The sequence below is a fragment of the Magallana gigas genome, chromosome 2, assembly GCF_963853765.1.
Source record: "Magallana gigas chromosome 2, xbMagGiga1.1, whole genome shotgun sequence".
Lineage (NCBI taxonomy): Eukaryota > Metazoa > Mollusca > Bivalvia > Ostreida > Ostreidae > Magallana > Magallana gigas.
Window position 1 is genome coordinate 29,289,867 of NC_088854.1, and position 14,806 is coordinate 29,304,672.

A 14,806-nucleotide genomic window follows, 5' to 3' on the forward strand; every position below is an offset into this window, starting at 1 on the left:
GGACTATGTGCGGTTTGGTCAAATATCTGCCCCCGATTTTAACCAATTTTTAAATAGTGTCGTATAAAAATAAAATCTTCACAAATCATTGTATAGAGGATGCCTATAACTTTAATCTTGATTTTAGTCATCATTGCTCATTTGCTGTTTATCTATGACGTCACCTAAATGACCTAATTCCCGCAAATTTGCAAACAAATGAAAATAGTCTCATTTTTGCTCTATATTTAGCATTCGGAAGTATAGAGCGCAGGTCTGCTCAAGTGCGATTTTAACATATATTTTTCGTCAGATAGATATACACATTATACTAAAAAATTGTACTTGAGCAAGCCTGCGCTCGATGTTTCCGAGTCGAAAAACCATCGGAAAACACCCATATTTTGCTACAAAACATCAATTTATCAAAATAATGCAATATTCATGACGTCATTTCTACATTATGACGTCACTGTGGTGATAACCTTTTACACCTTTATTTCCAATATGGTTTTAAATATCTTTCACCTAATTTTTAAAGCTCTTTCTAAAACTTTGTTTTTGGGGGCAAAAAATGCATAAAACCGCACATAGTCCTTTCAAATTTTACAATGTTTGACCAAAAACTACGTTTAACATTTTTTGAAAAAGGAAAAACTGTAAATTGTAGTGAACGCTTTAACCTATTGCGCTACGCTGTAAGGTAAAGTATTTTCAGAGAAAAAAAATGTGCTTGATTTTATTATTTATTTCGATAGGAAGTACGTCACAATATGGAAGTGTTCCATACCTTAAGAAAATAATTCGGTCACAGTTTATACATAAAAGAATGTTTACATAAAATGCATAGCTCATTAGTGTTAAGTGTAATTTTCCGCGCTTGTGCGGGATATCATCTTGTAAATAAATAAAAATATGCATATTGCATAATAACTACATAAAAGTTTCATGTAATCTAATTCGTTCCAAGTAATAACTTGATGCAGGCTTGATGCAGGCTACATGTACAAAATTTGAATCAAAGTTAGAAAAGGTAAATAGCATTTTTGCTCATTGGCATTTTGTTATTTACATAATACGAAAGTTATTTGTTGTTTTCTGTACAATTATGAGATACAATACAGTCATTGTTTAATATATTGTATCTGTAAACTTTAATCAATTGTATTTCAGTAAAAAACAAATTTAGTTATTTACGTTCGAATTCCATGAAAGAAATCCTAAGCAAGACACTATAATTGTAAGATACATGCAACTTTTAATTTGAGGAAATAAAAAAAATGAAAACTGAAAAAACTTTGAAAGATGTATAATACAAGATTCAGTTTTAACCTAATATTTTGTAATGTTATACATACTTTCCAAATTACTTTTATTAGGTGATAACCGGAAACAATAATGCGTGAACAAACTGAATTCTTTTATTTTTTTTAACCTTTGAATCAATGAACAAATATCAAAAGGCATTGTAATTGACTTAAAATACATTATGATAATACGTACATTTTCAATAACACCACCATCACAATTTCTAGCAAAATGTTATGTCTAGTATTTGGAATCATCTCTATTAGATTAAAGGGTGGCAAATCCCTTTCCGGGGAGTTAAGATGCAAAACAAAATTACATAGTTACCTTAAATATTTGTTTCTTTTTTAGGGTTCTCTGTCGTACCCAACAAGTATAAACCCATGACAATTCACATTTCGACACAAAACCAAAGATCAGTTTGAAAAATGAAAGTGTCAAGAGTTAAATTTAAAAACTAACAATTTGCTATCGCGTTTGATTTGAATTACCAAGCGCGTCGTGTTGACGTACAAAGTCTCTAGCCTTTTGTCGCAAAGATTCCGGTAGATCAGATGCGTTAGTAGCAATGAATTTTATCTTGCTGTAAAACTTTTCATTACATCGATAGTTGTTTCCATACCTATGTAGTTGTTTGATTTTTATGTCCATATCGGCCTCCGTTAAAAGAAAAAACAAACGACGACGAACCTTTGGAGATTCACAAATCCTATTCGCATTCATATTTCTTAATGCATCTTTTTCCCAGGGTGTTAAATATTGAAGACTTGTTTCCATTGAATATTTTGTCTCAATGTCGGCAAAAACAATTTCTTTTATTTGGTATTTAAGCCGCGTTGCTTGTTGTATTATCTTTTCATCATGATGATGCGACTGAGTTTCAGACAGAAATTTAAAAGTGAAAATTTCTGGAACAAAATCACTTTTCTCTTCTTTGACTTTGTCGCCAATTTTTTTCAAATCATATTCAATAGTCTCAGTTTTTAAGCGATCAATAGAATCAGACTTTCGTTGAGCATCTTTAATATGAAGTCTTCGCAAGGCTAATATCTCGTCGCTTTCCTCTCCAAAGTCCGTGATCTTAGTATCTGCATTACCATTTTCATCAATTGAATTTATAATTTCCCCAATGCGTTCTTCTCGTTGCTTTGTTCTAAGTGTTATTTTTTCAGGATCCATATTAACGCAAATGGTCTCCATTACTCTATCTTTAAATTTTAAGTCCAATTCGCCCTTTTTCAATAGTCTACAAGGAGATAAATCATAACAACATTTTGGAAAGTGTAAGAAAGACATGTAGGTTTTTATACACTGAATAGTTTCCTATCATATTTTCTTACCGTTTCTGATTTTCATACACTTCTGGAATCAAAGCGTTTACGTTTCCTATTGCATAGGAAATCATTTTATCTGTTAAAGGGCGTTTCGCCCAAAAATCGCCAATTTTTTTGTCACACTGTGTCTGTAAAAACAAGAAGACTTAAGGACTTAGTAACAAAATAAGGTTGACTTCATGCTTTCTATTATTAATTCTCGTACAATTATAATTGTTGATAATGAACATTCTAGTGTGTTTACCTGAATTTCCTCTTTATATTCTGATACCCTGTCACAAGTGGAATATAGTTTGCACATTGTACGCAGTGTCGAAAATGGAATAAGTAACCGACCCTTCTGCTCTTCTAGTAAAATGTGTGCAACCTATGTGGTAAAGAAAAATATAAATCAAGACAAGGCATGTATTGGAAGTAATATCTTATACAAATCTCTCTTAAACTATATGATTTTGTTTATAATAAAAAGCCTTGAAATTTCTTTAAATCATTATTTATAATTTACCTTTACATCAAACACATTCCGAAGAATAACGTTATGCTGATAGAACAAAGCAGCACTATCACTTGAGCATTTATACATCACCTAAATAAAAAAAAACAGAGGGATTGTTGTAAAATTCTAAATATAGGAATACATCTTATACAGACCATTACAGCCTAGAATGAAGAAACATTTAATTTTAAAAGATTTGCGTTGCCGTGGGGAGAAGAAGGTGGTGGTGGTGGGGGGGGGGGGGGGGCAGTTGCTAGCCTGTTACGAATTGTTTGCACTGTTACATATATTATCGCATTATATCTAAGTATTTAAAATGAAATAAAATCATTTTCAACAATGGTTTAAAATTATTCTTAAAAGAGCATTTTGCGTTATGATCTTAAACGTGGCGAAGGAAAAAGTTAGTGTATTGAGACAGCAAAGATATAATGTAAAACACTATATAATATCTTTAACTTAAGTCCTATTAGTCCGTAGTATGTGTATTCCATAAGTATCTCCTTCCATTATACACTCAGTAATTTAGTCGACTTGAATGAACCCGAACAATTTCTTTTATTTGAGTTGTTTTTTTTTTTTATCAAAATGTGTTATTGTGTGCATTTTCATCCATGAACATGTTGGCCAACATCCTTACATGTTACTAAATGTAACATGATTTTGTGTAGTACTGCAAACTTATTTCCTGTCCCATTTCTAAAAGCCTATAATTTAAAACGCGGTAAAGAAAGTTACCAACTAGTTTAACTAGAAAAGTAAACCAGCTATTGCTCTAGTGGGTATTCACTGGTTACGCTGTTAATAAAAATAAAGGACTTTTGCGGTATATAAAATTATACATATGTAGCACACCTTTATAACAGCTTCGGATTCCAATAAAGTGCCCAGTTTACCATCGACAAGAAGCTTCTCATTTTTGTGTACATCAAACAAGTACACCTGATCGCTGTAAGTACCAACTTGTATAAGAGTCAATGGACCTCTGCTCGCAAGTTGAACTCCCAAACAATCTACCGCCAATACGGGCTCATGTGACAAGATAGAAACAACTTTGCAACATCGCTCTGTTTCATCGACGATTTCTACTTTCGGTTCATCTTTAGTTTCCTTCATCTGTGTTTAAACATAACCGTAAAATAAGCATGATCTTTGAAATTAAAAATTTGCAGTTTTTGTTAAGGATTAAACATTTGACATTTTGAAAATAATACTCTAAAAATGGATACACATAATTCAGCTGTTTCAGCTTCTTTGAATGAAACGATCGCTTCTCATTGTGTTTAATGAAATCTGCAGTGCTGGCAGAAATCATACTACATGTACAACCCTGCAGAACCTATGGATCAAAACTATTCTAGAACAGTTTTCCTTCAGTATCTAAACCGAGTTTCGGCGGGGGAATATGTGAACAATGCAATCATTTTACGTAATAGAATAATACTTATGATTATAATGATGTTAAATTGTTAAACTATAGCTGTGATGAAATTGTGTGAGAGAGTTGCTATATTTAAAGATATCTTAGTGAAATTTTAGGTTATTTAATAATAATCTTCAAGACTATAACAGTCAAAACAACACATTTTGTTCATTTATGATAATCCGTACTACATGTACACTGTTTATAAGAATGAACCACGCGGTTCATACGTATACCTTTAAATATAAAGGACATTTTTAGTACAATAAATGCATTGGCATATTAATAATTTTAATCTTTTTAATAATATTTTGCTTACGATGCAATATTAACATATTTTAAAATATGTTTAGCTCATTATGCAGTGGTTATCACCCATTAAATAATTTTTTGATAATATTCTGCAAAGACGACACAGTTGATTTGTACGTTTTTCAAGTGAATTGACTTAAAGGGTTTTGCATTAAAATCCTATTTAATAGGAACTGAAACAATAACCCTCATTAAAACATCACAATCTCCTTTGGTTTTATAAATTTGAATACCTCCATTATATTAAATTGGGTATTTCTTTTATACATTTCAAATCCTAAACATTTCAATGATTAAATATATGTAGCAAAATTAGGCAAACTTACAATTTTGTGGGTTGTCATGGCTCTGGATAGAAAAAACAACGCTATGGAATTTTTTTTACCTCGTTTATATAGGATCATGGGGGCTAAAGTTTTCGTATTATCATAGTTTACGCAATGCATATGAATGATCATCAAATGCAACGGGATATTGTTTATTGTAATCAATACCTGCTGAGATCTACATAAATACATTTATCTTTTCCACTATCAAACAATGAATTTTCAAACAATTGTATCTTTGATAACAACGACATCAGCTATTTATCGATTGGGCTTCTAAAAATGCATAATAGATACTACTATTAAGGTTATGTACATAAAATTGATACAAATTAAATAATTATGATTCATACACTTATAAACAACATTGACTGATAACTATGAAGCTGATATAAACCAAATTTAGTAGAAAGTCGAGTCACGTGACACGGAACAGGGTGGACATACTATCCCAGCTCTCGTGTTTTTTGACAGTTTTTGCGAATATCCTTTTTTTCTGTGGATTTACTATCAACCCAGATGACACAGGAGGGTATTTGGAATGTGTATATATGTTTTTGAATTTTTGTTCTTCAGTTTATTTGTGAATTTCATACATTTATTTACCGGCTTACTTAGTGAACACTCGGTGAACACCCTTCACCACGCAAAATTCCCCGACTGTCTCGCCTACATTGTGCATTCAAACTCCGTCATGGGTGAACAGGTAGAGAACCGTACGATCAAACCGTTATACCTTAAGGACTCTGAGATCCAGTGCTCTGACGACGGAAGGGTAACGGTTTTTGATCTAATGGACTGTGTCGCGAAAGTTGTCGGTAATTCTTTACACTGTCTACAGCTCGACCGTAATTTATGGCGGGTTTACCTGCGGGATGTGGCTAGCCGGGAAAAGCTGCTGACCGAAGGGATTCATATCCAAAATGTGTCTATATCATTCTTTGATACTAACCCGTATTCATCGGGCATTCATAATGCCTCAGAAAAATCTCTAAAGATTCGGCTCTGTGGTCTACCCTTATCTGTAGACGATTCTGCTGTCCTCGAGCTACTTGAAAAGCTTGAAGTAAAGCCCACAAGCAAAATATTATATGAGAAAATACGTCACCCCATTACAAACAAGATGACAAGTGTGTTGAATGGAAATCGCTTTCTATACATTGAACCCTTGAAAGAAGGAAAGCATTTACCCAGAATCAATTACTGTGCCGGCTTGCGCTGCAAACTTTTTCATTTTGGTCAGCCAAAATTCCAGCGACAACTGACATGCACAAAATGTTGGGCCACAGACCACACTATGAAATTTTGCAAAAATAACCCACGCTGCAAAGTTTGCAAGCTGGAAGGGCACAAACCCGGGGATAAAACATGCCCCTCTTACGAATCGCAAAACAACGTCATTGCATTCAATGGAGAGGACAACATCCTATCCAATTTTTTTCCGTGTGAGCTTAACATGTATGGTTTCACGCACAAATCAGCAGAGCATGCTTTTCAGTATACGAAAGCGGTAAGATGTGGAGATCTGGACACGGCGAAAACGATCCTAGAGGCCAAGGATGCTTTATCTGCAAAACGATTGGGAGACAAAATACGGCCCAATGAACAGTGGGCCGACACAAGGGAGTCCGTCATGACGGAAATCATTGAAAACAAATGTGTACAGGTTCAAAGATTCAGGGAAAAGTTGAGATCGGTTAAGAAAGACACTATCTTTGCTGAATCCACTTATAACGATACCTGGGGCACAGGGCTGAACAAGGAAGCAACGGAAAATACAAAGATCGAGGCATGGCCAGGGAAAAATCTTCTTGGTCAGATCATCAGCAAGATAAGCAAAAAAATCCGTAAACGGAAAAAGAGCGACCAATGGAGCAAGCCCAGCCAAAAACAACAGTCGAAAGTCAACACCAAACAAAGAGACATCGCGCAGATGCTTCGCGAATTACGCTACCAGTCGGAATCGGAGTCGATGTCGGGATTCGATGCCTCCACGGAGTCCGACTCAGACGAGTCAACTTCTGCTAAAAACAAGGGCTAATCGCACGTTGCTAAGGTCAGCAACTCGGTCAATCAGGACACGGACTGTTTCAGGACTTTGGTCATGATCTATGGACTGGATTAGTATGCACGGTATATATATCTGTATATTGCAACTCTTTAATTAAATGTATTTAATTAAGTAGTTGAATGGAAAAATTAGAAATTATTTCAGTTAACGTAAGGGGGTTAAATACCCCCGAAAAGCGGAAAAAAATTTACTCTTGGTTAAAAGAAAGTAATACTGATATTGTTTTATTACAAGAAACACATTATATAGAAAAGAATGAAAACTTATACAACTATAACTGGAAAGGCGATTCTTTTCACGCTTTTAGCGACTCAGCTTTTAGTAAAGGTGTGTCCGTATTATTCAACGATAAAATTAAAACAAATATAATGAATGTTAGAAAATCTATAGATGGTAGAAGAATTTTAATCAATATTGAAATCGACAGTAAAATTTTTACATTGGTAAATATTTATGCTCCGAATGATGCAAATAAAAGATGTGAATTCTTTAAAAAGCTAAAAGTGTTTATATCAAAAAACTGTATAAATGAAAATATTATATTATGCGGTGATTTCAACTGTAATATGTCTAACAGTGCTGATAAAAGTTTACGCCATTTACAAGATTTGAAAGAATACTTTAATTTAGATGATATGTGGACAAAACTTAATCCGGAAAAGACAGGAAATACCTGGTGTGATGCAAAAAATGACCCTAAAAGTCGAATTGACTACATATTTATTAATAACTCATTCTATTATATTCCAACAGATTTCAAGGTTGGGAAAATCCCGGGTACTCATTCAAATGGGATTCGAATGACTGATCACAGATTTCTAAAACTCTATTATGATATTGATAAAACAAAAAAGGGACCCGGATATTGGAAGCTAAATGTTTCTTATCTCGAAAATGGTAACTACAAAAAGGGAATTAGCGATATCGTTCATAACATAGATCCATCCTTAAGCCCACTTACTACGTGGGAATTGATTAAAAGAAATGTAAGAGAATTTTCCATTAAATTTGCAAAAACTGAGCAAAAATCATTTAAACAGAAAATAAAGACAATAGAACATGAAATAGGTGAATTAGAAAATGAACACGCTGACAGTTTCAATTACAAAAAACTAAAAACATTAGAAGCGGAATTAGATTCCTTGTACGATAAAAAAGCCAAAGGGGCTCAAATTAGATCTAAAATCAAATGGATAGAAGAAGGGGAGAAAAATTCTAAATATTTTTTGGGCCTAGAAAAACATAATCAGGCGTCAAATGTAATTAAAGAAATAAAATCAGAGAAGGGATTAAAAATAAACAAAACGAATGCAATATTGGGGGAAATGCTTATGTTCTATCAAAATCTTTATACAAGTAAAAATATTCCAATTGAAAATATTAATACATATCTGTCGGAAATAAGCGAAAATCCTACGCTAAATAACGATGATAGAAATTATTTAGATAATTTTCCCTCATATGAAGAATGTAGAGAGGCAGTAAATAACATGAAAAAAGAAAAATCGCCTGGTTTAGATGGCTTACCTTGTGAGTTTTATCAATGTTTTTGGGACATAATCGGTCCTTTTTTCTACAAAGCTCTTAATGAAATATTTCAAAGAGGTGAAATGGCATACTCTCAAAGACTTTCTGTGATATCTTTAATTTACAAAAAAGGGGAAAAAGATAGCTTAAAAAATTACCGACCAATTAGTTTAACAAATACAGACTATAAAATCATTGCTTTCATTTTTGCGAAAAGATTACAAACAATATTAACTAAACTAATTAGCGAACAACAAACTGCATACATTAAAGGGCGGTATATCGGAGAAAACGCTCGATTAATTCTAGATGTTTTTGAATACTGTGAAACAGAAAATCTTGATGGCATATTACTCTTCTTGGACTTTGAAAAAGCATTCGATTCCGTGGAGTGGAATTTCTTGTTTAAGGTTCTAGAAAAATTTAACATTAGCAATAACTTCATAAAATGGGCCAACATACTTTATACCAATCCAATATTTAAGATGAAAAATAACGGCTGGTTGTCAAAAACATGCACAATGACTCGTGGAATAAGACAGGGTTGTCCGCTTTCTGCCTTGCTATATCTTTTTGTAGCTGAAATTCTAGCTATTAAGATAAACAGTAATCAGAACATAAAAGGAATAACAATAAACAACAATGAAATAAAAAACATTCAACATGCAGATGATCTAAGTATAGCCCTAAGAGATGAAATGTCAATGAAACATGCTTTAGACGTGCTTAACGAATTTTGTAAACACGCTGGATCTAAAATAAACATAAACAAAACAGAATGTATTCTATTAGGTACTCTAAAAAATCTTTATGACGAGCTCTATGGTATCAAAACTACAAACAAAGCAGTAAGATGTTTGGGAATCTTCATTGGGCACGATAAAGTAGAATGTTATAATAAGAACTGGATGAAAGTTTATCATGATGTGGAAAAGCTTTTTGAGTCTTGGAAAAGAAGAAAATTAACTTTATTTGGTAAATCATGCATTATTAACACACTTGCTTTATCCAAACTCACATACGTTGCTTCAATACTTAATTCTCCCGAAAATGACTTTATAAAAAAAATTCAACGCTTAATCTATAACTTTATTTGGGATAAAACCGAAAGAATTAAACGTAATACTTTAATAGGTAATGTTTTAAAAGGTGGGCTGGCAGTTGTTGATATTGAATGTAAAATAAAGGCATTAAAAGCCTCATGGGTTCCTCGACTCTTAAAAAACAAAAACATTCTGTACAAAATTTTTGATTCTTACTGTAAACAAATAAACATAGATGTAAATTACGCATTACAATTTTCAGAAAAAAAGATAGAAAATATGCAAAAATTAGGAAAATTACCATTGTTTTATCAACAAGTGTTATGTTCATTCAATGAATGTAAGCCTAAAAACTCAGAAAATATTTCATCAATTAAAATTGTACAACAACCGATATGGAACAACTGCAATTTTTTGTATAAGGGAAACTCCTTATTTTTTAAAAATTGGATTACATGTGGAATTCTATATGTAAACGACTTGTTAAATGATGAAGGAAATTTCAAGTCGCTTTTAGACTTCAAAGACTGTATAAATAATAAATCAAACTGGATATGTGAATTCAAGATTCTTTCCTCTGTTTTCAAGCCTTTATGTAGGAAATTTGATTTTTCAAATTGTAAGTTTACTAATATACAAAATAATAACTATTTTAATTTTCATTCAGGTTATGAGAATGTATTAGGGCAAAGATGTAGTTTTTTCTATGAGAATTTAGTAAATAAGAAGTTTACTAAACCTTGTTATCAGACTGTTTTACAAAAGGAATATGATATTGATTCTGTTGATTGGAAATATATCTACAAATGTAAATTATCAGATATTTCTGATAAACGTCTAGCAGAATTCAATTACAAAGTATTAAATAATATTCTTTGTAACAATGTTTATTTAAGTAAATGGAATAAAGAAACCCACAGTCAATGTAAAATATGCCAGGAGAATGAAAATACAAAGCATCTTATTTTTGAATGTGATAATGTACTTGAAATATGGAATGCTTTAAATGTTTACACTAAAATTGATATTAAGTGGAAACATGTACTTTTAGGTTTTTTTCATGAACAAAATAGAAAAATTGTATCACTGAATACCCTCATTTTATTTATAGCATACAGAATTTATAAATATAAGATGTATTGTCGGGTACATTCCTTAGAAGAAACAAATTACAATATTTTGAACCATGTAAAGGTATCTACTGTATTCTATGCTTCTGTTTTAAAAAGTCACAATTCATTCGTAGACTATAGAATTTTCCAAAATTTTGTAAAATCAATTTAGAGCATATGTATATTCTATATTTTGTTGATGTTATCTCTGTTTGTTATATTTGATGTAAAACTGATATAATGAATAAATCTATAAAAAAAAAAAAAAAAAAAAAAATTTAGTAGACTGTATGTAGTACATTAATAATATCTTTGCACATGGAACGTATTTAAAGAGTTATCTGTCCATCATCTTCATTTATTTTATCAAAATATATATATCTCTTACTTTCACTTTTAAGTCATGCGATACATTGCTGCTTCATGAGATATCAATATTTATGTTGAGGTGATAATGAAAGGCGTAACATGTATAGTAAAAGGCTTTAGCGGTTCTGATTCTTTTTGTTTTTTAATTCGATAAATTCAGTTCAAAGGCAGAATTATCAGTTAATATTTTACCATTTTAAAACAAATTTTGTCTTAGCTGACTTTTACATACACAATGCCTGCCTATTTTAAAGGCCGTACACGAGTTGCCAACTAAGCTGATCCTTTTTGCAAAAGGGGTATCACTCTCTCAAATTAATCGTATCAGACTTCATTGTGAAAATGATCATCTACCCAGCATGTTATTATTGTTTGTTTACATCTTGTAAAAAGGTGAGACTGAGAAAAACTATCGATAAGGAGTACTATAGTAAAGGATATATTTTATATCTTTTGGTGGCAGGTGCAAAAGATTATAAGGTGAATGTTTTACATCATTACGATAAAAAAAAATTGCATCTTTCCAAGTCAATGGTTTCTGATTCGCTCCGCTCTGCATAACCCTTTACCGAATTGACAATACATATGTGGGTTAATTATTGCTCCTTGTAGCGATATTACAAATTTTTGAACTTTGGTGAATTCTTCTTTTAACCAATCAAAAAAAGTACATTGAAACAAATACTAAGCAACATGGCTGCGGCCATGTACAAGTTCTTTATAGGGAAAGGATACCAATTATTTTCGCATCAAATTCAATACAAACTTTATGAGAATTGTTACATACTTAAGCCTGAATTCAGCCAATCGCAAAACGCTGATATTTATTTACTCCTTATTACATCGACCTGTACTTTTCTTTTATGCAAACATCCAAATTTTGGGTGTTTTTATTCCTCATAGAATTCGAATTTCTAGAAAAGAAGAGATTATTGGGACTAGAACAAGTAGTGGTAAGTAAATAAGTTACAGTTTTGTCCCAACTGTATAATGACAATGGAGCAAAGTTACTCAGTGTATCATGAATATCAATCACTAAACAACGTTTTTTATTGGATCATGCTGACTTCAGTGACACCAATCAAAGAGCCAAGTTTCAAGCCCCGTCCAAAAAAGCCAGTTCGGTTAATAGAGCGGAGCGGATCAGAAACCCTTGACTTGGGAAGATGAAAAAATTGAGGCCTGCTGGTAAAGATGGGTTTGTTATATACCATGGTCCAAATCTACAGAAAGCAATGATCTGACGAACCCGGCAAGTAGTTACACATAACAAACTAACAGACATAAATAATTGTTAGCTCACCTGAGGTGAAATATACAGAGAAATATCTTTAAAAATTTTCTTCTCAAAAACCAATTGGCCAGAAAAGCTGTAACGTGTGTGGAAGCATCCTCAGGTAGTGTTGATTCATTCTAGTTTTTTCAAACCATGATTTCAGGGGATAGGGTGGGGCCACCATGGGGGATCAAATTATGATGGTGCGTGTAATTCGGTATTATCTCTACATAATAGTTGATTAATGCAACATGTTCTATTAAGATGTTCAGCAATTTCAATCTAAACGGAGATTATTCTCGCTGCTAGAAATATATGACTAAAGTATATATATGATGAAAAATAAATTGAGTTTTCTCTTTGTTTTAGTGCAGTTTTCTCTTGTTTTAATTGTTTACAAATTCCTATAATTTTACTAACCTGAGAGTCAAGCTTCGAGTTATAAGCAAGATACAGAGCTTTGCGCACAATGCTATTATATGTTTGTACACAAAGCTGAGCTCATACTTTAGTTTGTTTATATTTAAAATGCAGCTATGCTGAATAGGAAATACCAAATTTAAAATTCGTAAGTTGAATGTAATAAACTAATGTGAACAAAAACATGACTCAAACCAAGCTATGTATCTTGCTTATGATTCTACGATAGACACTGAAATTTTGGTTGATCAATAGAAATGTCTTGCTAACAGGATGATATGCTGTAATTACTTTCTGGTGCCCTTTCTTCAACGATAAATTGCATAAAATCTACACAAACTTTTGATGGTTTTTCGAACACAAGTAAATGAAAACAATGCCTTTTAAACAGTTTCCATAGGCCTGACACATTATTATTATGAGGATAAAAGCATTATTGGTGTTCTTAAAAAAATATTGCAGTGGAAAATCATCTTTGTTTGTACACATTTGTTGTTTTTTAATAAAGATGAAAATAATGGATGGGCCTTGGTACAATAGAGCGACATGCCTGCCAATACATTAATTTGAATTATAGCTCTTTAACATATGTGACAACATTTTCAGTTAAGTTTATTTTCTTCAATCAAGTGAGTAAGGATATGAAAGGTCATACGAAATAAATTCATGCCTGGTAAATGACAATCGTCTATAATGGAGAAGGCCAATTAAATATTTCAATGTTTCTAATTTGAGGAATTGAGCGCATTTATTCTGGTGCATTGAGGTACACTTTTCTTCTTTCACATATAGAATTTTTAAAAATACAATAAGTAGCAAGTAGTGGAGGGAGAAAATGTACCTTTATGCTCTCATGTATTTTAATCGTTTTATAAAGTGATGGGGGGGGGGGGGGCTAAAATAAAGGGAACTGGAACTAAACCGTGAACACCAACTGAAAATTTAGTTATTATATTGCATATGATCTATTGTCGGTAAAAATGGTATTCCATGAAGGTAAATATGTCAAAGATTAAGTACAGTGTATATGCAAAAATAAGTGAAAATTCGGATGTTCATTTTTGGTTAATCTACCGAGAGGCCACATGGCACAATATCCTTTGAACGCCCATATAAAGCCAGTGTTGCTCAGGTGAGCGATGTGGCCCATTGGGCCTCTTATTTATATTGCACTTGTCCGTCAAAGCCAAGCTCCTCCCATGTATTAATGTATTAATTATAAAAACTGGCGATAGATAAGATTGACGTCAAAAGGGAAACCTACTTTTTATTTAACTTTCCTTGCTCTTTCAGTGAAATTGATGTGATGATATATACTGTGATTTTTCTCTACTCTGCAGGAGGTTTTTAAAAAACTATGAGTAAGATCAGTAAAATGATAAAAAAGATCATCAAGCAAACAAATCGGTTAAATTTTATTTATTAGTTTAAATAGTATCTTCTTGCAATTATTAATTATTCTAAAGTTACGGGATTTCATGGAGTCTTAAAATTTAAACAAGAAATCAATATTAAAAATATTTTATTTTGTAATTGGCGAATCTTATTCTTTCCCCTTTTTTAAGCATCAACATGTTATTTTACAGTTACATGTACGTTCTTATTCCTGTCTCAAATTGGAGGATTAAGCATTCCTGAGAACCCGAACTGCGTTTTACAAAAGAACTTACTACAAAGTCATAAATATATTCAGTCTCATTGAATAATCTTTAGAGAAAAAAATTATATAAGCCATTTATTTACAACTGTTTTGATTTTAATTATCTTATTTTACAGCTAATAGAATAAAAAACATTGATGAAATTGTAAT

General features: G+C 32.1%; 1 protein-coding gene across 2 annotated transcripts; it reads right to left on the reverse strand.

Moving 5' to 3' along the window:
• Nucleotides 1–711: 711 nt before the first annotated feature.
• On the reverse strand, nt 712–5,283 carry LOC105326641 (uncharacterized). Of its 2 annotated transcripts, XM_034447254.2 has the most exons (6): nt 5,179–5,283; nt 3,973–4,233; nt 3,127–3,207; nt 2,866–2,988; nt 2,628–2,749; nt 712–2,533 (listed from the first exon to the last, which is right to left on the reverse strand). In XM_034447254.2, exons 1-6 carry the CDS (start codon nt 5,254–5,256, stop codon nt 1,756–1,758), a joined length of 1,443 nt encoding a protein of 480 aa, XP_034303145.2. In that variant the 5' UTR covers nt 5,257–5,283; the 3' UTR covers nt 712–1,755. The 2 variants fall into 2 exon arrangements, with proteins under 2 accessions (XP_034303145.2, XP_034303146.2); XM_034447255.2 differs by lacking the exon at nt 3,973–4,233 and having other exon boundaries at nt 5,179–5,199.
• Nucleotides 5,284–14,806: the final 9,523 nt, after the last annotated feature.